At 58.3% G+C, this 18,126-nt stretch overlaps 1 protein-coding gene across 15 annotated transcripts in view; it reads right to left on the bottom strand.

Annotated features, from left to right (window-relative positions):
• The window catches only part of NRXN2 (neurexin 2), a 118,285-nt gene extending 103,638 nt beyond the window's left edge, over nucleotides 1-14,647 (bottom strand). For 8 of the 15 annotated variants that reach the window (XM_033207297.1, XM_033207305.1, XM_033207298.1 and 5 more), the window contains exons 1-2: nucleotides 14,405-14,643; nucleotides 4,338-5,314 (exon numbers count right to left, since the gene is read on the bottom strand). In XM_033207297.1, the coding sequence (XP_033063188.1) occupies nucleotides 4,338-5,070 (733 nt within the window). In that variant the 5' untranslated portion in view covers nucleotides 5,071-5,314; nucleotides 14,405-14,643. Of the gene's footprint in view, nucleotides 1-3,186; nucleotides 3,358-4,337; nucleotides 5,315-14,404 lie in introns of those variants that run through there. The other 7 variants (XM_033207309.1, XM_033207310.1, XM_033207311.1 and 4 more) reach the window with 4 other exon arrangements.
• Between the last annotated feature and the right edge of the window lie 3,479 nt (nucleotides 14,648-18,126).

The raw sequence follows: 18,126 nt of genomic DNA, 5'->3' as shown, positions 1-18,126 counted from the left end.
TACTGGGGAGGCTGAGGCAGGATAATCGCCTCTGGGGAGGCAGAGATTGCAGTGAGCTGAGCTCGTGACATTGCACTCCAGCCTGGGCACAGAGTGAGAGTCTGTCTCAAAAACAAACAAACAAACAAACAAACAAAAAAGTCCTCAGTCTCAGAAAGAGTTGGGAACCACTCACAACAGATGATAAAGTGATTATAACTCCAAGGAGGCCTGGGGATTCTGACCCCTAGAGTTGTCTCAGAGATCAGGAGCCAGGCCTGCTCCCCTTAAAATCTTCCTTCCTCACCCCAGTACCCAACTGTGGGAGCCCATGTCTTTCCTCCTTGACTGGATGAGAAAGTACTCGAAGTATAATGAGCACAGGATATTATAAAAGCTACCCAGGAAATAAGGAACAAATCGAAGAAGAAATGAGGTTGCAGAGTGGGGAGAGAAAAGAAGGGAATCAGTAGGGTTGTTGCTGTGCCTGTCATCTCCAGATGCAATCAGTGCCTAGAACCCCCGTGCCCACCCACAACATATATCTGAAAATATACATACATGTTTTCATATGTATGTACAGCTTTGCCCCAAGCCTTTATTCTTTCAATTACTTATTAACATCTCTCCATTTATTCTACAAATCTTTATCAAACACCCACTATGTGTCTGGTACCATATTAGGTGCTGGAAATACAGAAATGAATAAAGACACAACACTCCCCCTTTACCACAAAGCACTGCTCTCTCAACAGATACCACACACACACATCACACACACACCACATACACACAGGCAACCCTGCCCCTACCAGCTGGCACCCACCTTATATCTCACTTTCCCTTTTTTTTTTTTTTTTTTTTGAGACAGAGTCTCATTCTGTCACCCAGGCTAGAGTGCAGTGGTGTCATCTCAGCTCACTGCAACCTCCACCTCCCAGGTTCAAGCAATTCTCCTGCCTCAGCTTCCCAAGTAGTGGGGATTACAAGCACCCGCCACCATGCCTGGTTGATTTTTGTATTTTTAGTAGAGACGGGGTTTCACCATGTTGGCCAGGCTGGTCTCGAACTCCTGACCTCAAGTAATCTGCCCACTTCAGTCTCCAAAGTGCTGGGATTACAGGTGTGAGCCACCGCACCCGGCTCACATTCCCTTTCCTTACATGAATCTCACACACACACACACACACACAATGGGTCAGATACACATATTCAACCATCTCTCACAGCTTCACCACAGCTGACACAAACATTCATCTGATACCAAGCCATATTATACACACATCCATCCCTCTCCTACAGTTACTCAAACACATCTTAGACACACAACCACACAACCCATATTCAGAAGCATGCACTTGTTTGCCTCACTGGAAGCCTCTGGCCAATGAATCCTCTCAGGGAATGGATACAAAGGCTCTGGTTGACCAAGGTGCCTCTGGCTGCATTTTTCATACACCCAAGCCCAATTCAGCCACAGTGAGGCCAGGGACCAGTTACCCTAACCTCCTGCAGCTCGAGCTTTCCCTCCATCAAATTAGAGGATGGTTCATCCTGTTTTCTTTTTTTTTTTTTTTTTTTTTGAGACGGAGTCTCGCTCTGCCGCCCAGGCTGGCGTGCAGTGGCCAGATCTCAGCTCACTGCAAGCTCCGCCTCCCAGGTTCACGCCATTCTCCTGCCTCAGCCTCCGGAGTAGCTGGGACTACAGGCGCCCGCCACCTCGCCCGGCTAGTTTTTTTTTTTTTTGTATTTTTAGTAGAGACGGGGTTTCACCATGTTCGCCAGGATGGTCTCGATCTCCTGACCTCGTGATCCACCCGCCTCCGCCTCCCAAAGTGCTGGGATTACAGGCTTGAGCCACTGTGCCCGGCCTCATCCTGTTTTCTTAGGCGGGCTTTGGGGGAAGGGTAGAGGAACCAGAGGATCAAATTAAGGTTCTGGAAAGAAAGAGTCCTCATACATTCCAGCTGTCTTACTGAGGCCTCACATTAAAACACAGGCACATGAGCAGACACCCTCACACTTGGGAACTACTCACTCTACTAGGCACTAGGCTCCTATCTGCAAACACTGCTATTCAAACAGACCCATTCACACGTCAAATACACACTGCCAGACTCGCGGGCCTCTACATGCAGGCAAACACACACCGACACAGAATTTCACAGTTTAGGGAACACCTGAACTCCTTGGAGAAAGGGTGAGAAGGTGTCAGCTTAACTTAATACACAGTTCCTCATGAGGTATCCCACAACTTTGTACCAATAACCCCAAGAAAACAATCCCCAGAACTTTCGAATATATTCATCGACCACAACTACAGATACGCAGGAAAACGACACTCCCAAGTGCAGGCTTCCCACACCCAGGGCCACACCTGCAGGCTGGGCCCCTCCCATGGCTGCCCATAGGCACACAGCCACAGGACACTTATCCCCAAAGCAGTACCGGGCCATTTCGTTTTGCTGGCGCGCACGTGCACATGCACACGCTCCCTCAAAAGCCTCTGCCCCTGGGAGGACGAACACACACACACAACCGCTGAGTGGCCCACAGCTTCTAGAGGGACCAGGGGAGAGGAGGGCAGGCCTGAGGCACACACGGGCTGGAAGAACAGGGACGAGGTGCGGGGAGAGACGCGCATGCGCCGCCCCCAGACTGATGGAGGAGCCCCTTCCCACCGCCCAGCCAGACCCTTAAGAAAGAGGCTCCTCCAAGTGCCTCCTCCCCTCAGCCCCCGGACACCACAGCCCCGCCCCAGGCCGCTCAGCCCAGGGCCCGCCCGCACTTCTCCACTGCACGTCTTGGAAAGACTCTCGGCCTCGGGCAGCGCGGGGGCTGGCCGGACCCCTCCCTCCGCTGAGCCTCTCTCCCAAGCGCCATTCCATAGTCAGCCCCACAGCCCAGGGTCCCACCTCGCCCTGTCCAGCCCAGCAATCTCCCACCAAACCCGACGCTCTCAGGGGCTCCACGCCCCGTCTGTCATCAAGAGAAACTATTGGCCATCTCTGCCCCTCACCCAAACTGTCCACTCCTCGTCAGGAGCCTGAGAAGCCTCAGCCACCCTCTCCTTCGTTTTCCCTTTACTCTTTGAAGGAGCTCTGAGGATTCTGTGGTGAAAAAGAAACACTCCCTTCCTGGCCACAGCTTCGCAACCCCCATTCTCCCTCGCCTGCCCTGGAAGCGCTATTGTGCCCTTCTCCTTACATTCAGCGTCCTCACACCTAGGCCCTCATCCCTTGGTGCTTGTCCAGGCCGCACAGGCCGCACTTCCCGCCCTTCGCTCGCGGACCTTCAAAGACTGCGACTCACTGTCGACTACGCCCCCCTGCCCGAAGGCCCCACCACATGGCTTCGATCCCCGTCTCATGGGCCCTGTCCACACTGGCCTCTCCACACAGGCCCCACTCAGCCCCTCACGGTTTCACACGGGGCCCCGCCCCCTGTGTTATAGGCCCCGCCCACACAGGCACCGCTCAGCCCCTCATGATCCCACAGGAGGCCCAGTCCCCTGTCTAATAGGCCCCGCTCACACTGGCCTTCCACACAGACCCCACTCAGCCCCTCACAGCCTCATACAAGGTCTGCCCTGTCTCGTAGGCCCTGACCACACTGGCCTTCCACACAGGCCCTACTCATAGCCCTTCACGGTCTCACACGAGGTCCTGCCCCCTTTCTCATAGGCCCCGCCCACACTGGCCTTCCATACAGGCCCCACTCAGCCCCTCACGGTCTCACATGAGGCCCCGCCCCCTGTCTCATGGACCCGGCCCACACTGGCCTTCCACACAGGCCCCACTCACCGCCCCTCATGGCCTCACACGAGGTCCTGCCTCCTGTCTCATAAGCCCTGCCCACACTGGCCTTTCACGTCGGCCCCACCCACCGCCCCTCACGGCCTCATACGAGGTCCCGCTCTATGCACAAGCCCCACCCACTGTCCTCCAGGGGCTCCATGGTCCCCGCCCACTGCCTTTAATGGGCCCTGTCCACGCAGACCCCATCCACAAGCCTTCACCAGAGCCTCACAGCCCCTCACCCACCAAGCCCACAGGGCTTCGTGCACCCCACCCTCAGCAGCCCCTTCAGAACCTGACCACACAGGCTGCCCACAGGTCGCAGCGGGACTCACGCTGACCACGCCCACGCCGGCCACGCCCGCTCGCCCCGCCCACCGCCAACCCCACGCGCCCTCGCCCGGACACGCGTCCCGCAGTCCTGGAGCGCTCGCACCCACTCACAAGCCCTCGCGCGCAGCCCCCGTACCTCAGGAGCCCCCACAGGCTCCGACCCCCACGGGGCGCCCCAGGCCCTCACCCCTGCGCCCAGGCGCCAGGCGGCCGCTCCCCGGAGCTCACCTTCGCTGCAGAATTTGCCGCCGAAGCCCGTGTGGCTGCAGTCGCAGCCCACTTCGCCGGGGGCCAGCACAGTGCAGAGGCCGCCGTTGGCGCAGGGGTTGCGCGCGGGCGCGCACAGCGGGTCGGTGGTGGCGCCGCGCAGGCCCTGGCTGCCCAGCAGCGCGGGGGGCCTCTCGCCCAGTTTCAGGTTGGCCAAGAGGCCGCGGAAGGGCGGCTCGTACTTGACGGTGCTCAGCGTGAGCGCCGAGAGGCGCACGTCTGGCGGGATGCCGCCCACGAACAGGTCGCTGGCCACCTGCATCTCGCGCCGCTTGGAGCGCACCTCGGCTGCGCGGGCCTCGCCGTCCACCGCCAGCGCCGTGCGGCGCGCGTCGCGGGTCAGCAGCACCATGTGCCAGCGGTCGTCGGCCACCGGCGTGTCCAGCTGCAGCGTGGCCGGCTCGGCGCACGAAAGCGTGAAGCGCAGCCGCAGGCGGCCGTCCACCAGCAGCAGCTCCAGGAAGTCGCAGTCGCCGCCGTCATCCAGGTAGAGCAGCAGCGCGCGCGTGGCGTTAGTACGCAGGCTGAAGCTAAGCTCGCCGCTGCTCGCCGCGCCCGCCCAGCGCGCGTAGCGAGCCCACTGCCCGGGTCCGCCGCCGAACTCCAGGCCGTCAGCGCGCGCCGCCAGCGCCAGCAGCAGCAGCAGCACCAGCGGCGACGGCGGTGGCAGCCGCCACCGGCTCCCGGGCGCCATGCCTCCGGCGGCCCCGGCCCCGCCCGGCCCCCGGCCCCCGCTCAGGCTTCAGAGCCGCGGGCGCATGGGGCGGGAGGGGGCCGGGAGCTCCCCGCGCCGAGCGTGGCTCTCTTGCCGGCTCACAGTGCCATGGGCCCGGCCGCGGGGGGAGGCGCGCAGAGGGCCAGGCCCCGGCTTCCCTCGGGTGGCGGCGGCGGCGCCCCTCCCCCGCCGCGGGCTCGGACGGAAGAGCGGGGAGGGATGCCTGCGGGAGAACAGAGAGGAAAGGGTTAATGAGGGGCTCCAACGAGAGGGGCTGTCGGTGCCGGGCTCCCCACTCGTATCAGCAGGCACCAGACTGTTTCCCTACATAACTTAGAGAGGCCCTGACCTGCAGAGGGTTCCGAGGCAAGAGACACGGATTCCGGAGACCAGCACTTGGGAGAGATGGCACGCACTAGGGGCAGCATTGGTTTGAGATGTGGACAGGGAGAGGTGACACGTTCCAGCCCTATAAGAGCCCAACCCATCTGCCCGCACCCTCACCCTCTCAAAGGACCCGGGTGTCAGGACCAAGGCCAGCTCCTCGGGCGAGGCTAGTCACTCTCCTCAGCCTGGTGACCCCAGCCCCTTCTCTGAAGCGCCCAACCTCTTTGCCTGGCTCCCACCTCCAGCCACTGTTCCTCTCATCAGCCCTTGATATTGGATAATGAAGTTGCTAAATAATTCATTGGGATTAATTAAATGCCAATTCGTCAATGGTATCACAGGGTAACAAGACTGGGAAGGGGGCAAGGGAGAGAAGCCAGCCAGGACCCAGATATCCAGGCCCCAAGCCCTCTCTATCCTAGCAGGGACACTGGCATCCAATTCTGTGTTTCCAGTTCCCCCAAAACCACGCTCGCCCCTTCCCATGCCCCAGCCTCTCTGCTTATCAACCCAGGTCCTTTCTGAAGCTAAGTGTCTGTCATCCTCAACTTCCAGTTCTCGGTGCTCAGCCTCAGGACTGGCCCCACTACCTGGGCCCTCTTCACCCTTCAGTTCCCTCTGCCCACCCCCCACCCAAGATTGGGGGAGCCACCAGGAGGCAGGCAGGCTCATTTGCATAAAATTGCCTTTCTGAAATGATTACCCTTGTAACGGGCTGTCAGAGAGCAATTTATACCCCACGCCGGGGAGGGGAATTTGCATCTCGTTAAACTCCAAGTCGTAATTATTTATATCCAACAACCCTCCTGAATATTGCATTGATTTTATTTTGGGGAGGGAGGGAGGGAGGTGGGGAGAAGCCTGGGAGAGAAACAGGGAGGGGCTAGAGTTTAGGAAAAGACAGGGAAAGACTGAAGCAAGAGGGGAGAGAAAGAGGAAGGAGAGGAAGAAGTGCCTGAAAAGTGACAGAGATGGAAGAGTAATGGAGGAGAAAGGTGGCCTAGTGGGGAGAAATGAAAGAAAAGACAGAGAAAATTAAATTCCAAATCCAAACAGCATTTGTCAGTGCCCTGGGTGCTGGGCATTTTTACAAATGTCATTTTACATAATCACTCTGAGAAGTCCCATTATTCTCATTAACCCCTGGAGAAACCCAGGTAAAGAGATCTGGGGACTTGCCCAAGGTCACACGGCCAGTCAGCAGGGAACTGAGACTCAGATTCAAGTCTGCTTAACTCCAGCATCCCAGGAAATAGAAAAAAAAAAAAAAAAAAAAAGCACAGGACAGCCACAGGTGTAAGTCAGTGAGGTGAGAACCAAAAGATAAGGAGAGGGCTGACTTCAGGAGGGGAAGGCTGCAGAGGTGCAGTGAGGAGCCAAAGAGCTATGTGGGTGGAAACGAGGGACCCCCTAAAAAGCCATAGTGAGGGGGCATCTGGAGAGTGACCCTTGTGCAGAGGAAGATGGGACAGAAAAGGCCTCAGAAGGTAGTCGGGAGCGTTGGGGGAGCCATCTCCAAGAGGCCCGTAAAGCTCAGCCCTTGGGTCCTGCCATCCAATTCCTGACTGCTGCCCTCCCAATCCTACAAGGCTCCAATATCCTGCCCCAGCACCCCTCCAAGGACTGCCTCTGTCTGGGCAGTGGGGAGGAGATCGAGGCAAGCAGCCCCCACTCCTGTCAGGTTATATATAGCTTTGCCACTGCCTCTCCTCATTGGGTAATGGAGATAATTAACATGTGCGGGCTAATTAGCCAATCAAATTAAATGCAACACCTGCTCCCAGCCTGATTGACGCCCTCACCCCCCCCCCCCACACACACACACATGCATCCCCAGCCCAGGGCAGGGAAGGGGGCTCCTCAGGCTCCTCAGGGAAAGGTCTAAGCTTTTCCTCTTTTCCAGAAGGGGTAGCCAAAGACCCTCAGCAAAGGGACAGCCCTGTGGCCAGAAGAGTGACCAGCATGCCTCCCTCCCTCCCTGCTAGGGTCTCCATCTCAGTCTGGCCTGGCCTAGCCTCTGTCTGCTGCTCTCCCAGCACCCACCCCCACCTCCGGACACTATTTTGGGGAGGGAATTAATTAGCTATCGATTTCCACTGGCGGAGGGAATAGGATTTCGTGCTGCTGTCCACTCACCCCCAAGCTCAGAATAGTAGGGATTCTTTCATCTGCCCCACCCCCAGCCCAGCCCCCCTGCCATGGTCACATCCACCATCCTTTAGGGAGATGGCAGACAGGTTCTGTGGGAAAGGCTAGGGGCAGGAAGTTGGGGGGAACAGATAGAGTGAAAGATGGTGGGGAAGCTGCCAGAGGCTGGAAGGCAGATGCCTGGGTCCTGAGAGCCAAAGGGAATGTTATCTGGGTGGAGGGGCAGGGAGGCAAAGCGGGTGAGAGTCCAGGGGGCAGAGGTTCTACTGGTCCGTGTGGAGGGAGAGTGGGAGGGGTGCCGTGCAGGCAGGCTTCTGTGAGCTGGTTCAGGGACAGAGGCTGGGCTTATGCGGTGCCTCCAGGGAGGGTCAGAAGCAAGGTCTGGGCCTGCGGCCCCTCAAGGCTCATTACTCATTCTCCCCACAGCCCACAGCTCTGCAGCAGAGGCCAGCCAGGCTGCCAGGGGCACAGGGGCCGCGGGGCTGACCAGGAGGAAGCCCCAGCACTCCCTGAGTTCTCTCTCCCCAGGGATCCACAGGCCCTTGGGGTGGCTTCACGCTTGCCAGGCAGAGATGGCCCCAGGAGGAGTGAGCCAGTGGACACCTGGGTCCTTTCCATTCCCACACTCAGTGTCCAGGAAATGTGCTGCTCTTCCCCTCGCCTTTCCCCTCCCTGCAACTCTCCCACCCCAGGCCCAGGCTGCAGCCGACCCAGCCTCCAACCCACCCTTCTCCCAGAACACAGGGGGCTCCTGCTACCCTGGGATGCTCCATCCTTCCTCAGCTCCTGGAACTCAGCAGCTACCCTTTCTCCAGAGGTCTCCCCACAGGCCAGGGCCATTGCCTCATATGGGCACATCAAGTAAACGGTGTCCCCTGGAGTTGTACAAGGCAACAGCTCCTCCCCAGGTTTATGCAGTGCAGAGGAAGCCCCCCTGCACCCACAGCGTCCAAGTACTGCCCCCCCAGGGCCCACTTTTCTTCTTCCATTGCCCACCGCCAGTGCAGGGACACTGCAGGGTGGCCCTGGGGTACCTGCCTGCTTACTGACGTCAGTGCAGTGCACACTGCCACCCAACCCACTGCTGGCCCAGAGCCACCACACCTCTGAGGAGCTGACCTCCTGAGTAATCCTGGGGTTCTGCAGCCAGTCAGCTCCCTAGTGCCTCCCACCCTGCCCCCGCCCACAGATAGACTCAGCAGCCTTGGGCCAGTGGTGCCCAAGCTGGAGTGGATGGGGCAGGGAGTGGCTAGGCTGCCCTCAGGACTTCTGCTGCCTCTCCCCAACATTACCCTCTCCCGATAACTCAACATTACCCTCTCCCGTAACTCAACATTACCATCTCCCGGTAACTCTTCCTGGGTCCTCCTAGGCCAGGGCATCCTCCTCATCTTCCCATGGCCAGGTTAGTGCCACTGAAGCCTCTGGGCTGCAAACTTTGGGCTCCATCTGCATCAGATACCAGGCCGGACCCCATGTGCACTGTCTTATTCAATCCTTCAGCTTCTAGGAGGTCATTTTGTCACTCTGGCTTACAGACCAGGAAGCTGAGCTTAGAACGATGAATTCACTTGCCTGAGACCACAGTGCAGGTAAAGGGTGTGAGGGCTCCAAGGCATTTCTTTTACCACTGTGTCTGGAGGTCAGAGCCCACCCTCCTCTGATCTGGCCTTCACAGGCGACACGGCTCTCTCAGGTGCCCCACTCTAAAGCCCACTCTTGGGACTGGGAGACAGAGACCTCAGAGCTCATGGGGTTCATCTTCTCCTTTTTTCCTGATGTGGAAACTGAGTCCCAGGGAGGGCCAGTGAGCTGGCCTGGGATCACACAGAAAAGCAAGACTAGAACCAAGGTTGCTGGCCTTCCATTCCAGACACCTCCCATTGCACTTGCTGACCTAGACCTGGGCCCTCCTGCCTGACCAAAGGCCTCAGCCCCACACCACCAGGGGCAAGTATGCAAATGGTGATCCATGCCCACACAAGCAGAGCCCCTGGCCAAGGGCCCTCTCCGCACATCCACACAGCCCCCTCTCTGTCAATGCCCACACACACAAACACACGCCCATACACACACCTCCAGCCGTGGGGATGCCGGCCTCCCTCTGGCTCTCCTCTCCTCACGCCAGCATCCTCTCATGCCAGCTGGGAGTGACACAGCAGGGGCCTCCTCCAGGCGCCAGGGAGGAAGAGCTGGGTTTACACACATTCTGGTGGCCCCAGAAGGCAGCCTGTGGACAGGTGGGAGAAGTGCGTGCTACGGGGGGAGATTTTGGCTCAGGCTAAAGACAAACTTGCTGGCTGGCAATCTAAAACATCCAACAATGGAGTAGGCTGCCTCGGGGGGCGGTGAGTTCCCCGTCTGTGGAGGTGTTTGAGGTGAGACCGGATGACTGCTGCTCAGAGAGGCTCGGCGTGGGGGAGGCTCTTGAATCATATGGAAGAGGACAGCAGACTGCTTGACCCCTGAGGTTCTTTTCAGGTGCAGAGTGTTTTCTGGAGGGTCCCCTCTCCCCCATGAAACTCCAGGCAGGATTGGCAGACCGTGAACAACAGTTCCTACCTCCCCTTCCTTCCAGCTGAGATGATCTGGCAGAAAAAAAGGGAAGACCCCAAGCCTGTCCACACCCAGCCATAACCTCAGCAGCAGCAAAAACAAGACAGCACAGTGGTTAGAGGCACTGGCTCCAAAGCCTGGGTTCAAATGCCAGCTGTACCCCTACCCAGCTGTGTGATCTTTGGTAAGTTACTCAGCCTCTCTGTGCTTCACTTTCTTTCTGTATAAAATAGAGATAGTAATAGTGTTGTCAAAATTAGAATTAACATACATAAAGCACCTAGTACAGTGCCTGGCATAGACTAATGTGTGAAAAAAAAAGTGTGTCGTATTAATGATTATTTTTAAAACTTCTCATCTCGGCCTTTTACAGTTTGCAGTACTGAGTGCCTAGTGTTTCCTTTGATCCTCACCAGGGCTTGGTGAGAAAGGTAAGCAAGACAAGTATTATCACTGCTCCTTTTACAGATAAGGAAATAGATACTCAAAAGGGAGAAGGGACCCACCCAAGGTCCCACAAATAGTAAATGGCAGAGCTGGGATTCAGATTTGGTTCTGTCTAATCCCTATCCCTCGTGTCCTCCTCAACTCTGCTGGTCAATTGTCCTGACTCAGAGGGCAGGAGAAGGAACAAACAGGTCTAAAGATAAGTCAGAGTCCCATGCCAGGGTGGGCTGGGCATGAGTGAACATGTCCACGAGTCTCCAAGCAGCTCTCTGTGTCATGGAGAGAAGCAGGGAGTGGGCTGGGCCCAGGAGCTGGTAGCTCAGGGTGCACAGGACAAGGCTGTTGCCACCTCGTGGAGCTGGGGAAGCAGGTGGGCTGGGGACGGAGATGCAATGGAATGACTCGGTGCAGTGGGGGCCGGAGGACAGGTGCATGGGAGCATGGAGGTAGGTGGTGGGAGGGATAAGCACCAAGCGTACCTATGCTGTGCACAGCTGCGGCACAGCAGCCTGGGTGGGTGCACCCCAGTGATGCAGAGGGGACAGATGGCTTCCAGGGGCGGCCTTGTGAGTAAGCATGAGGTGCCTGGGAATGTTCCTAAAGGTATCTATGACAGGTGTGTGTGTGCGTGTGTGTGCGTGTGTGTGTGCACGTGTGTGTGCAGGGAAGGTTATGATAATGACAATAAAAATAGCTACCATTTACGGGGACCTTTTATGTGCCTGACAAATACATCAAAGTAAGGTTTACAGAGTGCTTCGCACAGGGCCAGGCACACAGTAGGTTCACAATAAATATGCTTGTTACTACTGTCATTGCCATCATTGTCCTCTCAGTGAGTCCTTGTAATATCCCATTAGGTAGGGATGAGGATCCCATTTCACAGGTGAGGAAACTGAGGCTCACTGAGGAGCACAGTGGAGTCCCAGCCTCACCCTCACCCCACCATGCCAAACAGCGGTGGTGGCAGTGGGGAAGCAGCTTCATAAATGCTAACAAAGTGCCACGCACACCCCTGAAGGTGTGCACCAGACTGTTTGTTGAATGAGTCTCCGAGAGCCCACAGGCCCGTCAGTGTGGAAGGGGCAGGGGTGGGGGAGCTGCACCAACAGATGGAGCAGCAGGGTGAGCGGCGGGTGAGGACACACAATCAGGGCATCCCCGTGGGGTCTGGACTTGGGAGCTGCGAATGAAAGGACAGTGTCTCCAGTGCACAGGCAGGTGTAGGGGCCCCTGTGCCTGAGGACTGATGCGGGGGGTGGGGCCACTTAGAAATGGGAAGGCTCCCAGGGAAACCAGGTATAGCTGGGGGCTGGACTCCACCAGGAAGGGTCGTGGTTGTGACCAGGAGGGGTAGGAGGCCCTGGGTCGAAGGTACAAAGATAAGCGAATGAGAGAGAAAGTAGAAAAGAGGTTTAGGGGGTGAGCCACAGCATAAAGTGTATTAGCAAGTGTGTACTGGGGTGCACACACACGTGCACACACACAAAGGCCTGGGGCAAAGTGCTCAGCACCCAGACAGACATGCACATGGTACTTCAGGATGAGCTTGCTGGGGTCAGGGGCTGGTGTGTCTAGGAGGGTGTGCACACGTGCTGTGAAGACCTTGGAGGGATGGGGTGTCTAGAAGGAGAGGGTGTGTTGCAGGGACTGAAGGTGTATGAGGAAGAAGCACAGGTGTGCCTGCAATGGCTGTGAGCCTGCAGAGGTGAGTGGTTGGATGGGGGCTGTGTGCATCCAAGGGTGAGGGCTGGCAGTGCTGCGCTTGGGGCTCTGGGGGCACATAGTGACCGTGTGTGTGTTGTGTACATGACAGCAAGGCACCTGGGGGAGGTCTCAAGGAGGCAGGCACGAGGTGGCAGCCTCTCTGGGTGGGGAATGTGGGCAGTATGCTGCCAGGAGGTGTATTGTGTACGCAGGTGTGTGTGCCTGTGTAGGTGTGTGTCTGGGTGGGTGCCACCGAGCATGTGTATCATTGTCAGAGTGTCTGTGTCACTGGCAAGGGCAGGCGGGAGGGAGCAGCTGGACCTGGGTAGTGACTGAGCCTGGAAGGAAAGAGGGGTCCCCACCAGCCACTCAATCACCCAGTCCCTCCTCTCAGAACTCCACTGTCATATGGATTCAACCCAGGCCAAGACGCCCAGGAGAGGCCCAGGCTCCTGGAAAGAACTGCCCAGCAGCCGTGGCCAGTTGATCCATCCCACCCACCCCTGTGGATCTGAGGACAGGATGGGTCTGAGAACACTTCCTCTAGCATGAATGGAGAGCCCCCAGCACACCCTTCTCCCCTGTCTCCCAAAAGATCCAGCCACACCTCAGATGCTAGCATCCCTGGAGCCATCCCTGGAAGCAAGAGGAGCTAGGGACTGAGGGGCTGAAGCACCCACAAAACAGAAGGCCTCACAGTTAGTGGACCACAGACCTCCCTCCCCTTCTCCTTCCCTCCCCCTTCTTTCTTTCTCCTTCTCTGGCAGAAGACAGAGAAAGTAAGACCCTAATGTCTATCCTCCCCCAAAAGGAACACCCAGACACTGGGAAGGTGAACAAGAGGGAAGGATAAGAATGAAAGGAAGAGGAGAGATGCCCACCCGCCAACACATACAAAGACAGGGCTATCTGGAAGCCCCCAGGGCAGCCAAGGGACTGCGGACCCAAGACCCACCCCCTAAAAATCTATTTCATTATTCCAGGTGGACAGCCTCCTCCTTCACCTCCAGACACCAAGAAAAAGCCCCTCCCAGCCCTTGCTAGCTCAACGAGGCATCGAATGCCCTCTCCCAAGACTCAGGAGGGGGGTGAGAGTAAAGGAGACAACAGCACCCCAAAGCCAGTTGTGCCCCAAGAGCCCATCAAGGGTTCAAAGGCTCATACCCCAACCCAAAGATCCCAGGGAAGACTGCTGCTTCAGCTGGGGGAGGAGGCTGGGACATGAGAAATGGTCCCTTCCTCTTTAGGGGTGGGGGAGCAAGCCAAGGGCCCTGCAGCTTCCTCTCCCCCTGCAGCACTCTCTGACCAGAACCCTGTCACCGCCCCCAGCTCATTCCCACCCCAGCAAAGCCCCCTCCTACTGATTTCCCAGTCTCCCTCTCTCATCACCCCCAGCCTTCCCCCGCAAGCTTCCGCTCCTCTCCCTCAGACCCCATCTTCCCCAGCTCTCCACCAGCACAGACCCATCTCTGCCTGGAGCACCTTGGCACATTCCCCTCTGCCCTCTCCCAATAACCTCTTCTCGCCTTGGCTCCCATCCCCCAGGAAAGCCTGGTCCTCAGTGGGTCCTCTCAGGACGAAGCCCTTGGCCTGGCCCCTTTCCTTCCCTCTCCACTTCTCTCTCCTCTCCAGCCCCCTCTCCTCTCCTCCCACGAAGCCCAGTTTCTCGCTGGTTAGACCCTCCAGAACACAACAGCCCCTCTGGCCCGGCGCTGCTTCCAGCCTCTGGGGCTAGCACAGACTGGGGACCCCCCTTTTAGAACCCCCTCACAGTCCTCTGGATGCCCCTCCTTCTCTCCCCCAACCCTTCCCCCAAAGACCCTCCCTCCCACCCCTCCCCATTCTCCCCAGCTGTCAGGGCCAGTGCCCCTTCCACAGGAGCCTCCGACCCCCAAGCCCCCAGCGGCTTTGCCTCCTCTCTGTCACCCGGCCAGCCCTGTCAGCGCGGCGCCCCCGCCCCCCAATTCATACGTCCTGCCTCCCCCGCCCCCTCCGATCCGCTCCCCTCCCCCGATCGGCTCCCGCCCCCCGCCTGTCTCCGCCGCAGCCCCCCCCCCCCGCTTTTTACCTGGTTCTCGGGGCGCCAGAAGCTGGAGGGTGAGTAGCAGAGCCACAGGGCCGCCCCGTCTCCGTCTCGGGCGGGTGGCAGAGCCGGGGCTAGCGGTGTCTGCCGCCTCGCGCCTCTCTCACTCCCCGCCGCGTCCCCGCCCGCCCGCCCCGCCGCGGTGCCTCTCCGAGGAGGATGCTCCGCGAGTCAGGGCGGCTGCTCCCGCCGCCGCATCCCTGCAACACCGACTGACGGCAGCATCAGCACCAGTGCCCGCCCCCGAGACGCGTCCATTGGACCACACTGCGCTGACGGACGAGCAGCGCAGCCAATACAAGGGCGCAGAAGCCGACAGTCCGGCGGCTCCCCAGGCCCACTCCCTCCCCTGCGCGGGACCCAGGCGTCCCGGCTCCGCGGCACCCGCGCTCCTCCCAGCCTCTCGAGGTTCTCGGGCGCCCGCGCCCCCAACCAGGCGGGCCCCAAACCCGGCGGGCCCCAAACCCGGCTTCAGTGTCTTTTCAGGGAACCCAGGCACCCTCGCCCCTCGCCCCTTGGTTCGGGGCCTTGGGTCCCGCACCCTCCCACAACGGCCAGCGGGTCTTCGCGCAGCACAGGGGCTGGGACGAGCCGAAGGAGAGACTGTGGACCCCGACTTGGGGCGCCGCGGGAGCAGGGCTGGTGCGGGGCCTGGGCCGCAGCGCCCTCTGCCGGCTATGCTCAGGGGCGGGCCCGGGCTTCGAGGAGATTAGAGAAGGGGGACCCGGTGGGTCCACGGCTGCTGGGGTCTTTTTCCAGCCGATAGCCTGGCCCCCTCCTCCCACCTTCCAGAGGGCCCCTGGTTTAGAGCCCCCAGCACTGAAGAGGAAGGGGCTTTGCTGGGATAAAGACGGAGGCAGTGGGGGAAGGAAAGGCAGAGATGGGGGCGGGGTAGACCTAGGACTTGGGGGTTTCCCAGTCCTGCCTCATGGGAATCCCAGAGTTTGATGCCAAACTCTAAGTTCTGCCTGGAACCCTGGACTGGGGTACGAGTAGGTGTGGGGGCGGGGTTGCGGCTGCACATGCCTGGTGACTGAGGGCACCTGGCAGCAGCCCCCTTCTCTGTTCTCCTCCTCCCATCCATGAGTTTCAGAGTTAAGAGTGGTGCTGGGGGTCGCAGGTCTCGCCTGTAAGGGTAAATGCATCACTGTGCATCTGTACGAGTGTCGGGGACTGGGGGACACCCTTCACTCACTCCGCCAATAAAAGTGTACACACACTGGCACCTAGTGTGTGTACCCGGAGGCTGGTCACTGGGCCGCTGAATGAGACAGTGTGTGCGCGTGTGTGTGTGTGTGTGTGCGCGCGCACGTGCCAGACCATTCTGCCAGCTCACTCCAGGACCCTGATTTCTGTTGCAGGGTCTGTGATCTGCACAGCTGGTGGTGGTTGGCACTTCCTTAGCCAGAGGCAACATGCAAGAACACTTACATTCAACCACCAATACATGCACATCGGGCACTCACAGCCATGCACACCTAGCTGTGAACACTGGGCATTTCCAGAAACACACAAGAACACTGCAGAAATGCCCCACCACGGTAACACACCCACAGGAAGTATATACTGCCCAAGAATACACACACTTGTGCACACAGGTACCCACACCAGGCAATTAATGCATGCCCAGAACAGGTGCACCCAGGAGAACTGCCCACAGTCATCCTGGACCCCTGCCCAGACACTTTGAAGAGAGTGGTCAGTTACTGAGTGGCTTAACGCGGACACCAGCCCCCCAAAGGGAACCTCCTTCCCCAGCCTGTGACGGGGTAAGAGGGGGACCCAGGCTGCAAGGAGTGCTTCCTAGGAGTCGAGAAGGGTGATCCCAAAGCCAGGTCCCAGACTTAGGGCCCACTCTGACCTTGGAGAGACCCTCAGGGCATCCCCACCAAAGCCACTGAAGGAGCCAGAGAATGGAACTGCTGAGTCAGGGCCTATGAATGTGAAATCGCCTCTCTGACCCCACAGCCCACTTTCCTGCCCATCCCCCACTGTTCCTCTTCCTGCAGCCTCCTCACACTCACTCAGACACATACACACACACACACCTGTCCATCCAGGCATCAGGGCATAGACAGACAGGTGTAATGGTTCACAGAGACAGACTCAGACTCTTACAGAGGAGTCTGGGCAGGGAGGGAGGTAAGTATGAGCACTTGTCTCCTGTCCCCACCCCCGGCTTTGCCCATCAAGGGCAGAAAAGGTCACTGGGCAGCTGCTGCACCTCCCTGCCCCTCCCACCTACAGGGACATCTCTCCTCTCTGCAAGGTCCAAGGTTCAGACTGCCTAAGCATTTGGGACCTGCCACTTCAAGACACACCCCATACTCACACATCGCACACAGGCACCCACCCAATGTGGACAGTTGAGTGATATGCTGAGCACATGCCCTTCTCCCATGTGCAAAGGCTAGTGGGGACACATGGGGGAGGGGAAACAGAGATACAGCACGCATGTCTGTGCACACACATGCACACAGACACATACAACGTGAAGCTCAGACACCAAATTCAGACACATGCAACCATGAAGACTGCTACACATCACATCCCGACAGGCAGACCTGGACACACATATGCATGCACGCACATACACACACACACACCAGGAAGAGGCCAGACTGGTACTAGAGGGTGGTGAGGAGAGGAGCCGACTGGGCTGCAGGGATGGAGGCAACGCAGGAGGCAGGCAGCACAGGAGCGAGCTGCTCTTCACAACACAATCGCCGTCTGTTGTTATAGCAACTCAGCCCCCAAATCGTGAAACGGATATTACAGCCTCAAGAAGGGGAAGGGTGTAGGGGGCTGATGCAGAGACAGGGCTGGGGGGCCCAACACGGGGTAGGCCTGCAGGAGAGGTATAACTAGGAAAGAGAAAGGAGTGACACAAAATAAAGAATATGCCAGGGGGAGTGGGGTCTCAAAGCAGGGATGGATGTGATGTGGAGAAACCCTGGAGTGGGGGACCAGGGCATTCATGGGGGAACTGAGGTCATGGCCAGGCCCGCAGATACTGGGCTTTGGAGTTGAAGGTGCTCAGGTCTCCACCCCCACGACAATCCCACAGCTGCTGTGGGACACCTCCCAGTTTGGGAGACTTAGGAGGTAGCTCCCATTGTCAGGACTGCTGTCTGGAGTCTCCTGACTCTAAGGGCAGCCCAGCCCAGCTTCAGAACCTTTAGTAAACTCCCAGACCAGCCTTAGAAGTGGCCTTAGCCGGCCAGGTGCAGTGGCTCACACCTGTAATCCCAGCACTTTGGGAGGCTGAGGCGGGTGGATCATGAGGTCAGGAGTTCAAGACCAGCCTGGCCAAGATAGTGAAACCCCGTCTCTACTAAAAGTACAAAACTTAGCCAGGCATGGTGGCGGGTGCCTGTAATCCCAGCTACTCAGGAGGCTGAGGCAGGGAATTGCTTGAACCCAGGAGGCGGAGGTTGCAGTGAGCCGAGATTGCCCACTGCACTCCAGCCTGGGAGACTTCATCTCAAAAAAAAAAAAAAAAAAAAAAAAGAAGTGGCTTTAGCCTTCTTCAGGTAGCAGTGACCCCCAAAACCTCCATGCTGCAGGCTCAGGAGGGAAGAGCTGGGTTGGGAGAGGCTGCCACCGGAGGCTGAAAGCAGGATCGATATGCATTTCCTCTGGAAGTCGCTGTCCTTCCGGCTGGCAGCAGCACCAGGCCAGGAGGCTGCAAGGCCGAGAAGTGCAGC

Source organism: Trachypithecus francoisi, unplaced genomic scaffold (assembly GCF_009764315.1).
Source record: "Trachypithecus francoisi isolate TF-2019V2 unplaced genomic scaffold, Tfra_2.0 Lachesis_group8, whole genome shotgun sequence".
NCBI lineage: Eukaryota > Metazoa > Chordata > Mammalia > Primates > Cercopithecidae > Trachypithecus > Trachypithecus francoisi.
This window is presented reverse-complemented; position numbering and strand designations above follow the sequence as displayed.